The 22,010-nt window shown below is 41.6% G+C and overlaps 2 protein-coding genes across 2 annotated transcripts; one reads left to right on the top strand and one right to left on the bottom strand.

The window, feature by feature from the left end:
- Window positions 1–9,975: 9,975 nt before the first annotated feature.
- Window positions 9,976–14,979, top strand: LOC136746910 (cytochrome P450 2C55-like). Its single transcript, XM_066699778.1, has 9 exons — window positions 9,976–10,155; window positions 10,460–10,622; window positions 11,016–11,168; window positions 11,376–11,536; window positions 12,056–12,229; window positions 12,700–12,838; window positions 13,234–13,421; window positions 13,713–13,854; window positions 14,068–14,979. Exons 1-9 carry the CDS (start codon window positions 9,994–9,996, stop codon window positions 14,259–14,261), a joined length of 1,476 nt encoding a protein of 491 aa, XP_066555875.1. The 5' UTR covers window positions 9,976–9,993; the 3' UTR covers window positions 14,262–14,979.
- A 1,171-nt stretch (window positions 14,980–16,150) lies between these two features.
- rfxap (regulatory factor X-associated protein) lies at window positions 16,151–20,870 on the bottom strand. Its single transcript, XM_066699777.1, has 3 exons — window positions 20,116–20,870; window positions 18,114–18,224; window positions 16,151–17,609 (listed from the first exon to the last, which is right to left on the bottom strand). Exons 1-3 carry the CDS (start codon window positions 20,557–20,559, stop codon window positions 17,514–17,516), a joined length of 651 nt encoding a protein of 216 aa, XP_066555874.1. The 5' UTR covers window positions 20,560–20,870; the 3' UTR covers window positions 16,151–17,513.
- Between the last annotated feature and the right edge of the window lie 1,140 nt (window positions 20,871–22,010).

The following is a 22,010-nucleotide window of genomic DNA, read 5'->3' as shown; positions in this document are numbered from 1 at the left end:
AAAACCAGTCCCTCCTTTAGTGCCGTGATATCCTCTTTGTCCACACTACTACCCATGCACTCGCAGTGATTGTAGCAGCGTTCACCATTATTCTGGCCCTCTTACAGTTAATGTCAATCTTCATGTCCTTTGCCTTTCGTTCGTTCAGAGTGTTCTGTACTACCTATACCATGCCCTCCAAACATAAGTGGGCATAAGTGTGACCCCCATCCATCCAGGCGTGCAGCCTGGAGTTCTCGACTGCACCCATAGTGTTGGACTGAGCTGTTTCCAGTAGGGCATGGCACTAAACTGGGCCACAGTGAGTGAAATGAGATTGTCTCAGGGGAAGAGGGAAAGAAAACAATGTTGAGTCTTAGCATTTCGTTCTAGAATGGTGAATAATATAATGCTGCACAATAGGACTCACCCTTGTGCAGTGTGGAGAGGCACAATCTCTCAGGTGCAGATCTAACAAGCAGATCTCATGCCAAGTCTCGACAGGCCTGTGGTCAACATGTCTCATGTAGTGATATATGATGTGAGCTATTGTGTATATTGTAGTGTGAGTGCATCTAATGTTTTGTTTCTGCCTCTGCCAACTTACAGAATCCCAAATCTGAAGTGCGTGCATCCATTCTGCATACTCCCTCCTGTACCCATCTGTCTTGCTTGTGACTCGTGACAGTCTGCATTGAGCTGTATCGATGGTATCGGTTCACGTTCACCAACCATTTGCACAGCGTCTGATGCATAAAACCTGAAACATTCGAAGAATATTATACAAAGAAACATTATACAGTTATTACATTCATTATAAAGCACTTCTATGATGAGCGGTGGTTCCTGAAGTGTAGTTGGGCCTGATCACGTTCACTGCGTCAGAGGCGGTGGAAGTGGCAGAAGGTTGAAAAGCTGTCCTTCCATGGGCATTGAGATGTGTTCACTATAGTACTGGTTGGGAGCCAGACATGGACACATATAACTACAGGTGATAAGGTAATGGGGATTGGGGTCTGTATATTGTTATCAAGTTATGATCTGTCCATTGGGAAGAGAGGTTGCTAGCACTTCATTCCCTCCGAAACCTCTCAGTGGTCTCTTTCCCTATACAAATTCAAAATTATTGATGATCTTTGTGCCGGTGGGCACCAACCTGAAAATAAAAGTGTAAATGGGGTGATACCATGGTGTAAGAAATCAGGAAGTAGGTGGGGCAAATCTAAGATGAGGGATCACTGACTGCTATGGGGCCATTACTGTTCAGAGTAGATAGCTGGGCATTAAAGTTCTATACTCACTTGGGCTCCTTCAGGGGCTCACTAGGCATTACCCTCTCTCATAAGTGTTGATTGTGTAAGCTCTGCATTAGGGGGTTCCGAGGACAGACATAAAAAATCGACAAGGAAGGTAGAGTGTTTTAGCAAAGGTGGGAGTGGGAATATCTGTTTTTATCCTGCTCTGCACTAGCACCAAAGTCTGGGACACCGAAGCCACCATCCTGCCAACTGAAGAGTCGCAGAAATCCAGAGAGAGATGCACCCCCAATCAAAAGGTTTTTATTACAAGCAACTGCAAGGAAGAGGTTCAAGAGGCAATCTCAAGAACAGTCTTGGAGAAGTTACAGAAGTACAGGCACTTTTATACAGACCAGACAGGAGAGAAAGATAATAGGCCCACATGTCTGTCCCGTGATGGGTGTAAGTTCCGTTTCTGCCTGACAACTGTTCAGGAATACTGTATATAGTCAAACCGGAAGAATTAAAGCATACATAATGTTTAATATGATGGGGCTTTGTATGATTTATCAAGCCCAAAGTCCCTCCACTTCTTGAGTTAAAACTGCTCCCAACCCCAGAGCACTGGCATCGGTATTCACTCTAAAAGGTTAGGTTATACAGTGAGGGAAAAAAGTATTTGATCCCCTGCTGATTTTGTATGTTTGCCCACTGACAAAGAAATGATCAGTCTATAATTTTAATGGTAGGTGTATTTTAACAGTGAGAGACAGAATAACAACAACAAAATCCAGAAAAACGCATTTCAAAAAAGTTATAAATTGATTTGCATGTTAATGAGTGAAATAAGTATTTGATCCCCTATCAATCAGCAAGATTTCTGGCTCCCAGGTGTCTTTTATACAAGTAACGAGCTGAGATTAGGAGCACTCTTTTAAAGGGAGTGCTCCTAATCTCAGCTCGTTACCTGTATAAAAGACACCTGTCCACAGAAGCAATCAATCAATCAGATTCCAAACTCTCCACCATGGCCAAGACCAAAGAGCTGTCCAAGGATGTCAGGGACAAGATTGTAGACCTACACAAGGCTGGAATGGGCTACAAGACCATCGCCAAGCAGCTTGGTGAGAAGGTGACAACAGTTGGTGCGATTATTCGCAAATGGAAGAAACACAAAATAACTGTCAGTCTCCCTCAGTCTGGGGCTCCATGCAAGATCTCACCTCGTGGAGTTTCAATGATCATGAGAACGGTGAGGAATCAGCCCAGAACTACACGGGAGGATCTTGTTAATGATCTCAAGGCAGCTGGGACCATAGTCACCAAGAAAACAATTGGTAACACACTACGCCGTGAAGGACTGAAATCCTGCAGCGCCCGCAAGGTCCCCCTGCTCAAGAAAGCACATGTACAGGCCCGTCTGAAGTTTGCCAATGAACATCTGAATGATTCAGAGGAGAACTGGGTGAAAGTGTTGTGGTCAGATGAGACCAAATCGAGCTCTTTGGCATCAACTCAACTTGCCGTGTTTGCAGGAAGAGGAATGATCCCAAGAACACCATCCCCACCGTCAAACACGGAGGTGGAAACATTATGCTTTGGGGGTGTTTTTCTGCTAAGGGGACAGGACAACTGCACTGCATCAAAGGGATGATAGACGGGGCCATGTATCATCAAATCTTGGGTGAGAACCTCTGTCCCTCAGCCAGGGTATTGAAAATGGGTCGTGAATGGGTATTCCAACATGACAATGACCCAAAACACACAGCCAAGGCAACAAAGGAGTGTCTCAAGAAGAAGCACATTAAGGTCCTGGAGTGGCCTAGCCAGTCTCCAGACCTTAATCCCATAGAAAATCTGTGGAGGGAGCTGAAGGTTCGAGTTGCCATACGTCAGCCTCGAAACCTTAATGAGTTGGAGAGGATCTGCAAAGAGGAGTGGGACAAAATCCCTCCTGAGATGTGCGCAAACCTGGTGGTCAACTACAAGAAACGTCTGACCTCTGTGATTGCCAACAAGGGTTTTGCCATCAAGTACTAAGTCGAAGGGGTCAAATACTTATTTCCCTCATTAACATGCAAATCAATTTATAACTTTTTTGAAATGCGTTTTTCTGGATTTTTTTGTTGTTTTTCTGTCTCTCACTGTTAAAATACACCTACCATTAAAATTATAGACTGATCATTTCTTTGTCAGTGGGCAAACGTACAAAATCAGCAGGGGATCAAATACTTTTTCCCCTCACTGTATAGGGGATGTTGCAAAATAGGGGTGGTGGCCAACGCAATCTTCAAATCCTCAAAGGAAGACTGACACTCTGATGTCCAAATCCACGATGTATCTTTCTGCTTCAGTGCATTCAAAGGTGCAGACCTTTCTGCAAACTTGGGTATGAACCGGTGGTACCAACCTGCCATGCCCAAGAAGTGTTGCACTTCCTTAACTGTTTGGGGAGTAGGAAAAGCACGAAATGGCTTCCCCTTCTTCATTGTCTGTGGTGATGCCCTCAATGGTGACAATGTGATCCAAGAATTTTGTGGCTGATTGCATCAGTCAGCATTTATTTTAGTTCACTGTGACACTGGCCTTTTGAAGTCTTGTAAACACTTCCTCCAGGTGAATGAGGTGTTGATCTTCAGAAATGGAATACACAATTATATCGTCAATATATATAAAACAATATTTTTGCCTTAAGTCAGATAGCCTTTCTAATGTGGCAGCAGCATTTTTTAAGCCAAGGGGCATAACTTTATTTTCATACAGACCAGTAGGCATTGCAAATTCTGTTTTCTCCACACTCTCAGCACAGACCCTCTGAGATTACTTGACAATTTTGGATTAGTTATGCAGAATAAGGTGCACCAATTCCTTTTCAGAGACCCCAGATTTCCAGCGCATACACAAGGCATGATATTGAAAAGCAAAATCCCTAGTACTTTCATTTGGACCTTGTACTTGCTCTCAGAGTCGTTTCTCTCCTTCTACTTCAGAGGTGGCTAACCCTGGTCCTGGAGAGCCGCAGGGTCTGCAGGTTTTTGTTTTATCCAGATCGTTAACTGCTTAATTGAACCAGTTATGGGTCTTAATTTGGCAAAAAGTCCCTGTATTCAAGATATCCAATGATTGGTAATTAAGAGAGACTTGGAAATCCTGCAGGATTGCGGCTCTCCAGGACCAGGGTTAGCCACCACTGTTCTACTTCATAATCATCAGACAGAAAGGACCTTAAAAGGGAACTTTTGAATTGCACCCATGAAACTATTGTTGGACTGGTGGAGAGCTGAGCGTACTTTGCTGTGTCTTTCAGAGTTGCATTTAATGTGGCCAAAACCTCAGTATCTGACAAAGGGTGCAGCGCTAGAAACTGTTCACAGTGTTCTACATAGGATAAAGAATCTGACTCATCCCCTTCACCTCCAAAGCTGGGGAACTCTAACTTTATGGGGAGTTTATGATGGTAGTGTGTTGCTTTTTCCTTTGGTTCCCTGCTGTAACCGGTGTTGGGAGTAGTACTGACTGGTGGTACAGCTGATTAAAGGGGCTTTAACGGTGTAACATTTATATCAATGTGGTTCAGGTTCAGCTATGTACAAATCATCCAAACTAGCGTTTAACTGATTAACAGGATCCCTTCACATAATGAACAGACCAGCTGTGAAATCAGCCGGTAAACTAAACTCCAAATAACCATCCACAAGTGGGTCTCACAATGCCATATTATACCCACATCAAAGAATTCAAATGCACGTGTACTAACTAGGTCCCTGTTTGGGTGCCAATTTCTGTAACGGTTCGTTAAATTATATCAACTAACACTCAGAAATAAAGAAAGGGGTCCAGGGAAGTCAAGCTAGAAAGACGTACATTACACAGCATATTGGGTACAAATACAACAATAGGTCCCTCAAACATAACATCAGATTGGCCTCACCACTAGTATAAACAGGTATTACAGATAACAGCAACATGCAAAATAAAAAATAATAGTAACAAAAAATCCAAAAACTCTTCCAGTGATGACTGGATCTTACCACTACCCCCAAACATTCGATTGTCCATCCAAAGTAAAGTCTTTAAATCCCAGATGAAAGTTGAAAAGCCCAAATGCCAAAAATGTCAGCAACAAAAACCCAAAAGGTCAAGTCCATATGCTGTCAACTCCTGACAGTAGGATCTTGCAATCAAATAACAGATGCTGAATCACTCCTCCCGAAGAAATGCAAAAAACCCTCTCTGTTAGCCCCAAAAGTCAAAAGTCCTTCTACAGAGACATTACTATCTATGGCGAACACCAAGAACCAAACATACACACAGACCAGATAGCCCAGAGGGGTGTACTACAAAGGGAGTTTAACCTACTCAGATTTAACTTGGGGTTATCAAGGAAAGTCAGGGCTGACAAACTCTGATTGCCTAAACTGGTGTTGAATGGTACTATGATGGTGGTTAAGATGTTGGTTAGTTGACTCGGTGTGAACTTAACTGGAGTTTGTGTGCGTTCGTGTGAAAGGGGCGCGCTCGGCAGCGCAGGCTGAGTTTGTGCACAGTGGCTAAATCTAACTTGCGATTGCATAAAAAGCCTCTTTGATCTTTAGAAGGCTTAAATGACCAGGGAACACAACAAATGCATCCAGCAGTTCAGTGAGAGCAAGTGCCACCTTGAGAGCTGCACGGCAGATGGTATTCCTGCTCAGAGGTTCAGCATCAAAAATGGCATACATGAAGTGACCGCTGGCAAAATATCGCACAGCAAGGCACACTGTCTGTTCAAGAGTGAGGACATCACTCCGGCGAGTGGCATTGGAGACGTCTGGCCCTAGAAGCTGGCAAAGACACTGAATTCCCTCAGATGAGAATCAATGTCTTTCATCGGGGTGAGCTAGAGGAGTTGCCCAGTCTCTACACACCCTTGCCCTGTGCAGTGAGCCTCTCACAATCCATGCGCCAATGTCGATTGTGTCCCGACAAGATTGTTGGCAGAGAGGCGGTGCTTATAGGGTAGCATCGAGTTAACCACGAAGATACCCTGCCCAGAGCAGTGTAGAGATGCCGCGTATAATGCCTTGACAGCATACCTCGGGTAAAACTTATCCACCTTTCGTAGTGCAGGTTAACTGGGAAGTTACACCCGACCTCCCAAAATTACTCCTGAAGTTACCTGGATAAGCCAGTTACCTCGCTTCGTAGTACACCCCTCTGCTCTGTTGTTCTCTCCACAGCCATTCCCTCCAGTCAACATTGCAGTGGCCATCTTTAAAATGAAAGTGAGGCTATCTTAAAGAAACACACTCCCATTATGTGACATCGCCACAAAGTGGGTCTTTGTACATTTCTACACAGTAGTCCTTCCCTAATGACCAACATCTCTTTCAACATCAGAGGTACATCTGGTAACAGGCACCTCACTGATTGGGTAGGACAGTTGTCTTTAATTACATGATGCACTTCATCGATCACAGGGTCTGCTAGCTGGGCTCTAATCATGTCTTTCTGACTTATCTGCGGCAATGATCCAAAACCAAGCATAGTGGGGAAACTGTAGAACCGAGATATTTCCTCAGGTATTTTCCCAGTGTATCTATCAGGTGTACTGATGCAGTACTTTCAGACTCCTTCACTCCAATGTGCTTACACAGTATTTTCACTTGAGCTGGGGACATCTTAATCCAATCCTCTGTACTTTCATTTGTATGTTTGTGGCGGGACAGAGCATTAGCATCTATAATCTAAACTAAAATCATAAGTAGCTAGAGCAGCTGTTAAGGTACAATGCTTCAGTTGAAGCAACCCTTCGGATTCCCCAGTGAATCAGGCACCCCATTGAGCGCTTTCAGTAACAGATGAGGCTTTTCAACAGGAGACAGGCCTGGGAAGTAAAGTCACTGACACAATGTCTGTTCGTTTATCTTCGTTTATTGAAAGTTTCACACAGCCTTTTATACATCTACAAGCAATATTTCAAAAGAGGTTCGGGGCAGTCCCGAACCTGAATGACATTTTCTTGGCATATGTCCCGGGGCAGTTCCGAGACACAGGAAGAAATAATTGATCAGGTATTCTTTATAATTGGGAAAACAATAATTCATCTTGACATGGAGGCACTGTTACCAAGGACAAAGCACACACTGCACTGATTAGAATGTGATATATATATTTTCAGTTCGTTACCTAAGGAATGTCCACGGCAGTAAACTATCTCTATCTGCCACACAGATAAGTCTGAGCAGAGAAATAAGAACAAAGAAACCCTTATAAGAGCAAGTTTTAACTAGTAACTTACTGGAAAGCAATTTTACCCCAAGAGCAGCTAACCACCTATGGTAGCTTTTAGTTTAGCTGTGTTTAACACATAGGTGAGGGGATTATTGTCTGTTCTCACCTCAGACTTGGCACAATACAGGTATTCATGGAAGTTGTCTACCACTGCCCATTTAAGTGCCAAAAACTTGAGCTGGTGAGTTGGGTACCTGGTTCCTGCATCAGACAGCTTCCGACTGGTGAACACAACTGGTTGCAAGCCTTCAGGATGTTCCTAGTACAATACTGCTCCAACCCTGTCCAGACTGGCACCCTTATGAAGGGTGTATGGCCGCTCACTATCTGCAATGACAACACAGGAGCTTCCGTCAAGCATTTGATTATGTTATGAAAGGCTTCATCACAAGACAGGTCCCATTGCTCGGACACCTTGAAATACTCCTTTCCAGTATTATTGGCAGCAGCTTTGTGCTGGTGCTGTGCTGGGGGATAACCTTTGGTCAGCTCAGTCAACGGCCTCATTACCGCAGAGTAGTGACAAATCTCCGGTAGTATCCACAGAACCCGAGAAATTATCTCAGTGACTTCAGATCATGGGGTTTCTCCCATGCAGCTACTGCTCTGACCTTTTCTGAGTCTATGGCTATGCCTTCTTTGGACACGATGTAGCCTACATATTTCACTTTGGGCTGGCAGAACTGGCACTTGTCCAGTGACAGCTTCAGTCCATGCTCTTCCAAATGATCTGACACCTCCAGAAGTCTTGCCTCATGCTCTTCCAGAGTTCTTCCAAGACTATGAGATCATCCAGGTACACTAACACTTGTAGCAGGTTCATGACACCCACTACACTCTCCATAAGCCTCTGGAAAGTTGCTGGCACTCCTGTGATTCCCTGTGGTATGTGCCCAAACTGATAAAATCCAAGTGGACAGATGAAAGCTGTTTTTTCTTTGTTCTCCTGGGCCATGCAAATCTGATAGTACCCACTGCATAGACCTAATACAGAGAATCACTTACTACCAGATGAGCAATCCAAGGCATTGTCAATTCGGAGGGTAGTGTATTGATCTGGGATGGTGCGGCAATTCAAAGTGTGGTAGTCGATGCACATCCTTACTGTCCCATTCTTTTTCTGGCCACCATTATGGGAGAAGCATATGGACTGTGGGACTTTGTAATGATGCCAACAGATAGCAACTGTTGTAGGTGGCAAAGCACATCTTCAATGTCAGCTGGGGCCAACCTCCATGACTGTTCTCTGAATGGTCTGCGGTCACTCAGGATGGCTTATGGCTAATACTTATTTCCCTCATTAACATGCAAATCAATGTATAACTTTTTTTAAATGTGTTTTTCTGGATTTTGTTGTTGTTATTCTGTCTCTCACTGTTAAAATACACCTACCATTAAAATTATAGACTGATCATTTCTTTGTCAGTGGGCAAACGTACAAAATCAGCAGGGGATCAAATACTTTTTCCCCTCACTGTATATAACTATACAGTATAGAATTCGTTATACAGAAAATAATGTACTAAACAAACAGGCATAAGTTTGTTTAAAATAAAACACGAGCTTGGTATGCAAGCTCAAAAGAAATAAAAGCGCAGGACAGCTTTATTGTTTATTTTATCACTTTAAGAGTTAGTTTAAAATAAAATAAAAATACCCGCCAATAACCCATCTAACCGCACCCTGTTCCACCCACCCTCCCCTACTACCCTTCCCTACCCTAAGCCTTCCATTCATAGTCATAGACATTTTACCACCGGGCTACACGTTAACAATTGTTTATTATTATTATTATTTTATAAATTATTGTTGGTAAGTTGTTAGTCCCAGACCAATATGTGATCCAAGAGCACGTTGTAAATTATTATCAGAGAAATGCCTTGATTTAACTAAGCTCTCTGTCCTTGCCTGCCTTCCTTCATCTCTTCATCCATGTATAAATATAGACAGGAAAGAGCAGAAGCCCTGGGCTGTCCAAACAGGTCCATTTACTTTTACCACAGTTTGAGACATGTTCCTTAAAGAAAACACTGCAGTGTTCTCCCTGTAGGCAAGTTAAAAGGTTATTTGTGTTACTGTAAATGCTGGTGGCTATGTTACATACCTGAATATTGTTGGTCAGGTGCTATTTATTTATAAAAGTGGATATTCGTGAACTTAGTTAATAATGTACCATTTTGTCACATTAGAATCAAACAATGTTAATTGTGTTTATTAATCTATGTTTGGATGTATACTTTTACATGATTAACAGAACCGGTTTTTACAATGAGAAAGCTGGGCTGCACAAACATTGCATGCAACACTCTGACTCTGCTTTATCTTAATCCGTTTAGGTATTTCTACCTATTATGTTACACACCTGATCCTTTCCCTACTGAATAAGTCTTGTTTTGTACAGAACATAAATGTTTTGTGCCTAACAACCAATGAACAACAGCGAAGGAGGAGTCTAGTGTTCCCTATATACAGGTTTGTGGCATGCAGTGCAATAGCAAACACAATGCTGGGCTCCCTGCTTCTCCTGTGGGCTGGGCTTCTCCTCCTCTATTTCCTATGGAAGACACGGAGGCCCAAGAATTTTCCACCTGGTCCTCAACCATTTCCGATATTTGGGAATCTGCTGCAGCTAAACCTCAAGAATCCCATGAAAGACTTTGAAAAGGTAAGGATGAAATATCTGAAAAATGCCAAACGAGTGAATTGAAAGACACAGTGACTGGTGGAAGTATGCCTTCTGAAATTCAGAAATATTGTGGCACATGCTTACACACGCTTGGAACTACATGCTTCAGAAATGGTGGAGTCAGACTATGCTCTCCTGTAATGGGTGGTCTCCACTTTTATTGTGGTTCTGATACTGTGAGAGCAATTCTCTGGTCCTCTCAGTGTGGGCTGTAGGATCTCCCTCTATCTCTCTCTGTTTGTGCTGATCCATTCTCACTGCTGTGTTTGTCTGTACCTTACAGCTGTCCAAGCGCTATGGAAAAGTGTACAGTGTGTATTTCGGGGGCAAGCCGGTTGTGTTACTGCATGGTTTGCAGTCAGTGAAGGAAGCCCTGATGACTCGGGGAGTTGAATTTGGCGGGAGGCCCCAGGGCCTGCTGGTCAATGACATTAATGAGAATAAAGGTGAGAATGCTCCAAGTAGAGCCACAGGGCTGCTGGACACACTGCTTCTGTATTTGAGTCAAACAAGACATCAAGACTGCTCCTTCTTTGGAGTCGTTCAAATATTTTCTTGCATGGCAATTAAAATATCAAATCAAGGGGTGAAAATGCTAGATAAGCAAGAAAATCTGAATACAAATTCTCATCATTACATTTCTAATTTCCTATAAAATTATATTTAAGATGTATATTATTATGCACCTCCACTACTATTTCTCTTCTGCATTTGGGTTGTTCACTCTACATAGATGTCAGAGATATCTCAGTGAGCAGTAGTGCTCGACCCTGCATTTTCAGATTAAAGACTGCCTCTTTGTGGGCAGGCCACCTCATTGTACGTGTGCGTCACTGCAGGTGTAATTATAGTCAACTACGGCCCCAGCTGGAAGGAGCAGCGGCGGTTTGCTATGAGCACCCTGAGGAACTTCGGGCTGGGAAAGCTGTCTATGGAGGAGAGGATTCTGGAGGAGACTTCACATCTCAACTCATACATAGATAAGAGTGCAGGTATGGCCTTCAGAGCCCAGTGCCTGCACAATGCCCCTTAATCTGTAGAAATTAATAAATACTATTGTTGTTTCTGACTGTATCTTAAAACTGATTCAAGATGATGATTATGATATTGATGATCTATACATATCACATTGTCACTTTAATTATGAAAGACAATAAGCCGGCAAACCCTCTCCTGCTTTATCTCTCATTTGTGGACAGGTCAGTGCTTGGACCCTCAAACATTGTTCCATAATGCCTTATCCAATGTCATCTGTGCCATCATGTTTGGATCCCACTACAACTATGAGGACCAGTCCTTCCAGTCCCTGATACGAATGATAACTGAAAACACAAAAATTATTAATGGACCTTGGGGCATGGTATGTGTGCTGTCCTATTCCTCATTTCCTGTTTATTACTGGTAATTTAAAAACATGTATGATTGTCAGCAAACTAAACACAAGTGTCTAATTTCATTAATTGTTCACAGCCAATATAGCATTGGTATGAATATTATTACAAAGCATCAAATAAAGAAAAATAAGGGAAATTAAGGTAAACTTTATAAGAAATATTTGAATACATAATTTTGAATAAATATTAATAAAGTCCATTTAGCCTTTTCTATTGAATGAATGTCTTGAAGTTTCCAAAGACAACAACAAAAGCCAATGACCACTGTTATGTGGAAACTAAGTTGTTTATGGCTTTAGGTCACATTGCAATGATAATGAAAAGTAGAATGGATTGGGAATCTATTTTGGTAAAGATACAGCTCTTGATCAGCACAAGCTGCATGTGGATGAATTTTGTCTCCTGGAAAATAAGGTACTGGACCATTATGAGAACCCAAAAAACTAAACAATTCAAACTAATTTTTGCTTGTTTCTTTCTTGCAGCTCTATGATACCATACCCTTAATTAGGAGCTTACCTCTGCCTTTCCAGAAAATCTTTGAAAACCGAGACAAGGTGAAAGCATTTTTCCAAGCCAAAGTGACTGAGCACAAGGAGACACGGGTCCCAGGAAAGCCACGAGACATGATTGACTGCTATCTCAATGAAATTGACAAGGTACCTCTTATCTTTAACACCACCACTAACTATGGAAAGGTATGTGGTCCATAGGTTTAAAAACAAGAACCTGTCACTAGAACAAGGTTGCTTGTTCAAGTCTCTAAGACCTGAAAACCCTGATGAAGGCAGATTGTCTGTCTATTAAATTATTTTGCAATGGAGCTACTGAGTGTGCAGCTTGTACTTCCTTTTTTAATGTCAGGATCTGCCATTGATTCAGTTGGAGGTTGGTGGTTAATCATATTACTGAAACTTCTAAGACACTATAGGTTACCCAGGAATCATAGAAGCCATCGTATGCCAAGTTGAAAAAACAGCTATTGCCTTGGTAGACAAAAGCAGAATGAGATCAGTGAACATCACAGCAAAGAAAAACAAGGTACATGTGGCAGGACTGGTCCACTTGTGGTTCAAGGTGAATGTTCTTCTCTCAATACCTCTTGTGTTTTTTGTCCTTCTGCTGTTAGAGAGGTAATGATGGCTCCTCCTTTGATGATGGCTTCATGATGGTCTTCTTGATGGATCTCTTTGTTGCTGGAACAGACACCAGCTCTACTACTCTCCGCGTGGGCCTCTTGCAGCTCATGATGCATCCAGATGTGCAAGGTCAGTAAACCTCCTTCTGAGGCACTCTATGAGCATTTGACACCTGAGCCCTCTTTTAATACATGTTTACTGCAAGGCCAAGGAAGATAGTAGCTGTCTTTGACTGCAATTATATATTTGAATACATTCAAAACTATTAGACACAAGGCTCCTTTCCTTCTGTGTAGTTTATGACTGACTCAAAACATTGTGATAACATCATGAATATGAAAACAGATCACCATTAATAACATCACTCATCATTAGTCTTCCATTGACTAAAAATGCCAATGTTACAGAAAACCTAGCAGGCAAAGGCATTAGCTGCTAGGTACACACATGGATAAGTGGCTGCTCTGTAGAGGTGTCTAGTGTGCTGAGTCAGCAGTGCTGACAGTGGGCCCTCCTCTCTTCAGCGCGGTGCCAACAGGAGATCGACACTGTCCTTGGAGAGAGAAAGCAGGTCTGCTATGAGGATAGGCACAGGATGCCCTATGTCCAAGCTGTGATCCACGAAGTGCAGCGCTATGGAAGCGTCGTCCCTCTCAGTGTCTTCCACGCCACCACTCAGGATACACAGGTGCTGGGCTACAGCATTCCAAAGGTAAGACAGAAGGCATGTTTTCACACAGTCCGCTTGAGATGCAATTTACTATAGTACAGGCAATAAATCAATCCATATTTAATATAGCACTCGCTGCTAGGAATTACGACACTTTAAAGAGACTATATATATATAAGAACTACAACTCCATGTATACATCACGTACAGTTCAAGTGCACACATGCATTTGTTGCTGCTGCTTTGATTTATATATAAAAAGATTAAAATAAATCCACTGTGACCAATGGCCTGTGCCTAATTGTGCTGCTCCTGTTCCCCGGCCTAACACAGGGCACTATGATCATCCCCAACCTGTCCTCTGTGCTGTATGAGGAGGGCCAGTGGAAGTTTCCCCATGACTTCAACCCCTCCAACTTCTTGAACAAGGAGGGGGAGTTTGTGAAACCAGAGGCCTTCGTGCCCTTCTCCCTGGGTAAGTCAGTGCTGCAGTTCAAAGGTAGGAGACATACAGACTTTGCTGAAAGGCAGGCTGGTGGTTGGTGAGTTGCATGTCTGTCAGAACAAACCAGACAACAACCCAGCACAAGTCCAGCCACCAGTGGAACATTTTTTTATCCAGTTGTGCTTAAGTCAGGGGCTGGAGACTAGGGGTCAGTGTGCTGACGTGTGCCCCCCTGTCTGGCAGGCCCGCGGATGTGTCTGGGTGAGGCGCTGGCACGCATGGAGCTGTTCTTGTTCTTTGTGACGCTGCTGCGCCGCTTCCAGTTCCACTGGCCCCAGGATGGTGGGGAGCCCGACCTCACGCCTCACTTTGGAATCATCCAGGGACCCAGACCCTACCGACTGGGAGTGAGGCTCAGGGGGCGGCAGTCTGGGTGAAGCCCCACAGCTGTACGACATCTCCATTCAGGATGCACATGAGACACCACTCTGCTAGCAGGGTGTAGTAGTTCTTATCTAACCTTCCAGCATTTAGCTCATTAAACTGACAATTCTATGTGTTGCCAATAGCACTATCACTAGAAATAAAACAAATAAATATACCTTCAATTTTGTTTTGTTCGGTTCGTGTCTCGCAAGGTGAATTTCAGTATAAATACAGCACATCCTAGATTAGCAGCACTAAAGTAATTAGTTATACTTTGGACTGTTTAGCACTGATCTGATTTGGGGTTTAAATGTATATACATTTTGTTCTAGGACAGGACAGTCATGTGTCCTTGGCCTTAGTTTGCTTTTGAACTTTAGTACTGGATTGCATGGATTTATAGACTGTTGATCTTAGTGCATATTCGATTTTGGTGTTGATTTGTGTTGTCCTAGTTCTGACATTTGTGCGTGTGTATGAGTATGCTGCTGCTGCTGATACATTAATTTTCCCTTGGGGATTAATAAAGTATAATCTAATTTGATTATATTTGATTCATAGGGAACTAGGTTATTTTTGGCTTCTTTTTCATACAAATGTTGCTTTTTAATTTCATTTTACTATTCTTGTCTAATATGTATTTTTACAATAACTATAATAAAACACAATTCCTAATTTCAAAAAACCTTTTAATTATTCAAACTAAAAACAGACAATTTAGAAATAAACCACATTTCAGTATAATATTTTCTTTGTCTTGTTTTTTTCACCATTTATTTGAAATCTCCCAGCACTTTGTCTCCCCTGTAAGAAACAGGACCCAGACCTACTCTAAAATGAAATCACAAGCTTGGTTATTTTTGGTTATATGGTGTTGGCTCTGAGACTGAGAGAAGTGGGTATGGCTTGTGGCTTACAGGGATCCCGGGGGGGGGTGTTTGGGGACAGAACAAAGCAGCTGTCTATTCACCACCTTGCAAAACATGCCTAAAAGACACCGCTATCCACTGGGTGTACATCACAGTGATACATATAGTGATGATAAGAAAGTGATAATAATAATAATATACAAACTAAAAAATGATATTATGTAGACTACAGTCTCTCGTCATTTGAATTGCTTGCCAAGTGTTACTTATAGCTTACTATGTCAGCTCGCCACTGCCTTTGGGTAATATTTTGTGGCCAGTTGCATAAATCAACTTCAGTATTTCTCTTAATTTGGTCTTTTTGGTAATTTTACTCAAGAAAGTGGTGAACCCCCAAACTGGTTTCAAGAAAAAAAAAAAACATTTTATTTGACAAAAACACCAGAAAAATATGTTGATGGCTAAATTTAATCCTAAAGTGATAGCAGTCACTAAACAAAAACAGTGCGATAAAATAATGGAGGTTGTAAATGCACGAAACAATCGGTGTGTGTGGACAACTATTTTTTTTATTTATTTTTTTTAAGTATGACAACTAGAAAAGTTATGTGTATTAACTTTTTTTAAGTGGTCTTATAATACAAAACATGTGGTTATTTCTTAACTACAAAATACTTTTTGTCTTGTTAAATTTAAAACCTGAATTTAATATGGGTGTCTATTAACTTATGTCTAGTCTCTCAGTATATATGCAGTTCCATCTTTAATAATATTTAGAAGAAACACTAAGGAATACTTTGTTCCCTGTCCTACACATACACGCACAGGCGTAGGTTTAGGCGGGGATGGTACTGCCATATTCACACACTTATAATTAAAAGCAAATCCTTCACAAGGTTTCAAATCCATTACTTTGAAGGGTTTTACATCCACACTATTTTATTTTAAGTTTGGATTTAAAAACCACACTGGATTAAAATGGGGGTTACCTTTCGATAATGAAAGCTATATAGAAACCAAGGGAAACAGCATGAAAATGAAATCAAATTACATTTTAATCACAATACATCTCCAACCCACAGACATGCAAATAACACTCATCAATGCGACAAAGCATGATTTTAAAGACATGCATTTCAACCGTACTCCTTTAAAAAAAAAAATGAATAAATCCGTAAACTTCACAAAACACCTACCTGTTTCAGCTTTCACAAACCTTAGTTCTTTAAATACTATATTCCTAATTACTAATTTGATTATGGAAATGCAAACAAACTTACTAGCAGTTTCAGTTATCATGAATCAAATTAATTGTAATTTAAGTCAGTCATACATTAAAACACACCATGGTTCATTTGAAACAATATTGTGACAAAACAGGTCAACTCTCTAAGTACCATACATTTGATATGATTTTTTTCTCCAGGTAAAATTTAAATAGATTTTAAATACCTCAGTAAAAAAAAGTTAAAATCAAGACTTAAAACAGACAGTTCCTGCTTCCAATATCAATAGTATTACAAGTGCAAAACATGTCATTTTATGAAAAGGATGTCCTAAAAAATATTAATAGCCATTGCTTAAAAAAAGAAATCCACACAGTTATTCATTTTAACATTAGAATGCAAAAAATCCTTCATAAATACACCTTGTGTATCTTCCTGTCTGGCCTAAACCACACTGATGTTTGGATACAAACATAGATCATTAAACTGTTTTGTAAAATGAAGACTAATAACACTGCTGGTAAATCATTCTGTACTGGCTGCACAGTAAAGTTTAATTACTTTGATTCAGACACAATTAAGCAATTTGATGGTTCTTCAGAGTCTAAAGTGGGCAAAATGCAAATAGAAATGTTAGGGGGGATTTTAAATACAATTTGTCCTAGTCTTCATTCAACAAATCATTTACAATCCAGAAGAGATTTTATTTATATCTTCATATGTTAATATTTATATCTTAAACTCACTGTTTGTAACTGTTGCTGTTACAGTGAGTTTTAAATAAGCTTTGTTATATTAGGAAGGCTTATTCACTTGAATCAGATTGATAAGGTTCCTGTTCATGCTAATTAAACACAAAAGGGCCCATTTTTACAAATAAGCATTGAATTTCAGATGGCAGCAACATATTGATCCTTTCCAGACAAACACCCATTCTCCTGTTGTTGTAACTGATGCACTGCTCTCGTGTGAAACTCCTGTGCTCCAAGCTACGTGAGAAATAGCTCCTGTCTGCACTACATTAATGTACTGCTTGTCACTGACAGTTCGAGCCCAATCACTTTAGTTTCTCTAGCTGAAACTAGTTGCCAAGAAAAACACTTTCTCTTTTATCTTGCAAAGCTTTTCAGACACATAAAATATGACCTTTTTCTTCAGCTGCTTCTACTTAATAGTCTAGTTGTGTCGGTGCTTGTGCCTGGTTCGTTAGTAACCTCTGCTGTTGCTGCAAAAAGCTGATAACCTCTGGACTTCTCAGAAGTGACTGCACGAAAGAAAAACAAAGTAAGCATATGTACATCTATAGGCAATCCTTCGTACTGTAATGACAATCTCACATGAATTCAGGGAAAGAATAAGAGTCTGTGCACACTTGAGTAAACCACATGTCTGAAGCAATTGTCTCTTTAAAAATATGATCACCCTATATTCTTCACATTAATCATTATTATTATTATTAATTGAAAAGTTAGCCTGTGGAAAAAACACTGCTGCACTATAATAAGACATTCCCTGGATTTCTGGACAGTATTTGACACTACCTACTCTACTGTACAATGTAGGTAGGCACACTGGTGCACGTCTTTTTCTAGTTTAGTTGGTTTTCATTTAATCAGTGTGGAGCATAAAGAGACGTTTTAAGACACGTTTATATGCAATGAAACTACACATGCAATTCCTAACTGGAGCACATGGAGAGAAAATAAAAAGCGTCCACAGCAATGCAATGGCAGGTATGTGGGGAAAGGGGAGTTCTTCAATGACTTACCAGTCTCTTCTGGTTTAGCACTTGTTCTAACAGTGTAGGCCTTGCAGGGCGATCTCCCAGACTGCCCAACCGCTGCTTGGTAACAGAAACTGGCCTCTCTTCTGCACTTTCCTGTAGAAAAAAAAATATATATATGATATATACACTACTTTTTCCACACTTACATACAGTAAAAACAAGCTACAGCCACGACTCACAAGAGTGGAAGATGAACCACGTTGATCCATCTCAAGCTCTGCCACTTTTTCAATCCCATGATTCTCAATTGAAATTATTAATGCATGTATTTTAAGTATTTCATTGTGTGGCTTTTTTGTCCAAAATAATATGAGAGTAAGTCATATAGACCTCTTATTAACGTAACAATTTACATACAAACAGCGCCTGCGCAATGCAGGACAAATCTCATACAATATCTGCGAGACTGTGTCAGACTCCCGCGATAGTCGGTTGTCGGGTATGATTGGATGATTCCAGGTCCAGCCCTGGCCAATCAGAGTAGAGGACTGCGGAGAGCCGCTTTATGGTCGTTAGAGATCAAATCCAGGGCCGTGATAACTACCGTCAAATAAATATATACAAATAAGTCGCAGGTCCAAATTGTCAACACGTAATGGGAAACCATCTCGCCAAGGAATGTTATCTGCAATATTTTGGAAACGCATTTAAAACTAAAAATAACACTTCAGTAACAACAACAAAATCGAGGAATTTGCGTCCAACGTCGACCGCGCTGAGGGAGACTGACGAGCCGGCAGGGCAGAGTAGGGAAGGAAGGGAAAAACTCATCGAGTGAGTAGCAGATTGATTAAGAACAGTTTTTGCATAGACAGATCCAATGTAATTGCCCAAATACAAGTTTGTAAAATGAAATGGGAATAGATGTGTCAGGGGGCTGTGGCGCACACGTATAGGGGCGCCAGACTGAGTGTGTGCACCCCTGCTGTGTGAGGCCGGGCGGATCGGCGGGTCTGAGGCAGGCTGTGTGTCAGGGATGGTTATACGAGTAGAGACAGATGTAGCCTACTACTACATCTAAATCTAGCTCACCAATTGCAAAAGCTACTATATACATTCATAACAAAAAGTGTATTTGTATGGTATTTTTTAAGCTTTTGGATTGACATGCTATCATCAACATCACAATAACACTATACTTTCACACACAGAGGTGTCACAATCTGAACAAACTCCCCAGCGATGTGGCTGAAGAGACAATTTGGGGACATTCAAAAACACTGGATAGGATCCTTGGATCACTGAGTTATTAATGGACACCAGGCGAGTACGATGGGGCGAATGGCCTCCTCTCGACTGGACACTGTCTTACGTTCACTTTAAAGTGTATAGTCATTTAGATTGTTAATTTATTCAGACAAACACAGCTGAAAGAAGCAGACCAGCACTGGAAGAATTCAACAATTCGTCGTGGTGGTACTTATTATCTCAAATGGTATTATAAATAAAATGTAAGGATTTCCACATTCGTCCAACTCGAAAGCCCAACAGCAGCTCTTGTGTGTGTTGACGTCGCTTCTACCGCCGTTTCAAGAGCAGAGCCCACAGTCCGCGTTATTGAATGGCATCATTGCGGGAAACTTCCTCTGTTCTCGGCCTTACTCTTGCGTGCAACACCGACATACAGATCAGTGGCTGTGGTTTTTAAACCGTCAAAGGATGACATGCGACAATACACTGAATGCACTGTGAATAAGTCACTGAATAATACTAATACTAATACTAATATGTATGTACTTGTTTATAGTTAAGTTGACATTTGGGTAACACTTTATATTACGGTGTAATTAAACAATGATTGGTAATAAAACCGCTAGGGAACAATAATTCCATTTATGAATGACCAATAAACCTTTATTTGATGTATCATCCATTTAAAAGAAAGGAAACAAAATGGTGATTCGCTTCAGTTAACAGTGTATGTTTGTGTGTGAGAGAGAGAGCGAGAATAAGCAATCCAGTCGTATATCATGCACTTCCTTACGTCCAGTTTCCCAGTAGACATGGCCTGGTCGCTCTTCTTCTTCTTGTACTTGTCCTTGTACATCTTATTCCGGTGCTTCTTGCACATCCACGGCTTCCTCTGCTTGGCCACCTGCGTGGTGGTCTCGGCGCAGCCCTCGTAGGTGCACGTCTTGGTCACGCTGTCGCTGTCTCCGAAGGCCTCCTCGTCGCCCAGGTCCTCGGGGCTGGCCGTGCTGTCCCGCGGGTCCGACGTGTCCAGCACATCGCTGTCCTCTCCGGGGTCCGCGCCGATCTCGTACAGCAGCACGCTGTCGGGCTCCTGCGGGGTGACCACGCTGGACCTGCCCCCCGCCGCGCCGCCGCCGCTGTTCTCCAGCAAGTACGTCTGGCCATCTTTAGTGAGCAGGACCGAGATGTTTGCGTCCGTGTTAAAACTGGCGGCAGCACTGTCTTCGTCGGTCATACTTGACGGGAAAGGCAGTGTGAGGTTATTTAGTGGTGCAAACGAAAGCAGTCTAATTCATTGTAACTTACTGCACTACAGTAGGTAGTAGTACCACTAGTCCACGTTGTAGTCTCGATGCATTCATTCAAACAGAATCATCAGACGTAGAAACGACAGAGATCCAATATATTTAATTGTCTTCACAGTACCTTATGCAATTTATAATTATAAAAACATGCTGATCGTTTATGAAACTGCGCACGGCTGGTCGTCCCTTGTCGGGGTCACTTCCTGAAACGCGACCATAACAAACAAGGAGGCAGCTTCACGCAAGAGCTCCGACTACCTCCCGAAATGTGTTATTATATGCAATGCTGCCGCCTGGCGGATCATTCTGGTAACCGACTGTACAGTACTTGTTCCACAATCCTATCGTGTCCTGTTATCACTTCCAGTCGCACAAGCAAAAGACTAGAGGGCGAAACAAATGATAGTCAAGTAGACATTTAAAACGGTTATGGGTGTTACAGTGCTGTAAAGTACTGTACTTTACTTTAAAGGAGTGATATGGTCCAATAAGCTGCTTCACAGTCAAGTGGTGCAGGAGGTATAACAATAAAGGATTATAATAATAGAGTATGCAGGCATGTGTGGAGGAATATGACTCTATTTGCTCAGTTAAGAAATGCACAAATCCCATCAAAACATTTTAAGTGAATGCCTCAAGCAACTTGTGAATTCTGCAGGCTCACTTGCAGGCTTCCACATGTTCATTTGATTTGCTTTGGAACGCTGCTTGCTGTCAGACAAGCCACAGATTAAAGGATTTGTGTCAAGGAAAATGGCAAGTGAAAATGATCTGATAAGACAAGGTCATTTGTACAGGAACTGTGATGGGGGGGGGTGAATCAATTTTCACTTTAGGGGAAGGTTTGCTTTTACCTTTTCAAATGAGATCTAAAGCAAATTAAGGTAAAAACACATCTAAACATGTAAACATGAGATTGTACAAATGCTAATATGATACAATACAAACGTTATCTTTATTGCCATTTGTTTTGCATTCCTGTAGTGTCCACATTTCTCTATTACCATCCACAGTTGTCAACAATCAAGTAGAGTGAGATTCATCAGTCACAATCAGAGTGGAGAAACCTCCTGAGGTCTGTCCCTAACATAGCAGTAACAGGTTTCTGATACATAGCTTGTCTGAAACTAGACGTTTTAACCACAGGATTTGCTTTGCTGAGACAATGTTGTCTGGCCTTGGAGTTTCTGTGGCGTTTTCATGACATAAAAAGGTTACATATACCATGATTATATAAAAGAATATACATACATACAGATGGGTGACAAATTAAAGGAAAAACCTGAATAAATGAGTGGAAGAACATAACGACAGCAGATGCCTCCAAACAGGTGTACTGCATGATACAATGAAGCAATTAACATCCTATCATGCTCTGGGG

Source organism: Amia ocellicauda, chromosome 3 (genome assembly GCF_036373705.1).
Source record: "Amia ocellicauda isolate fAmiCal2 chromosome 3, fAmiCal2.hap1, whole genome shotgun sequence".
Lineage (NCBI taxonomy): Eukaryota > Metazoa > Chordata > Actinopteri > Amiiformes > Amiidae > Amia > Amia ocellicauda.
The sequence above is the reverse complement of the archived record's forward strand: the minus strand, read 5'-3'. Positions and strand labels throughout refer to the sequence as shown.

Excerpts from the sequence above, each read along its gene's own strand:
- LOC136746910 (XM_066699778.1), top strand. The coding sequence starts at position 9,994 with ATGCTGGGCTCCCTGCTTCTCCTGTGGGCTGGGCTTCTCCTCCTCTAT. Across the intron at positions 10,156-10,459 it reads CCATGAAAGACTTTGAAAAG|CTGTCCAAGCGCTATGGAAA; the intron begins GTAAGGATGAAA and ends TGTACCTTACAG. Across the intron at positions 11,537-12,055 it reads TTAATGGACCTTGGGGCATG|CTCTATGATACCATACCCTT; the intron begins GTATGTGTGCTG and ends TCTTTCTTGCAG.
- rfxap (XM_066699777.1), bottom strand. The coding sequence starts at position 20,559 with ATGACCGACGAAGACAGTGCTGCCGCCAGTTTTAACACGGACGCAAAC. Across the intron at positions 18,225-20,115 it reads TGTCTACTGGGAAACTGGAC|GAAAGTGCAGAAGAGAGGCC; the intron begins GTAAGGAAGTGC and ends TTTTTTCTACAG. Across the intron at positions 17,610-18,113 it reads TGCTAAACCAGAAGAGACTG|TCACTTCTGAGAAGTCCAGA; the intron begins GTAAGTCATTGA and ends TCTTTCGTGCAG.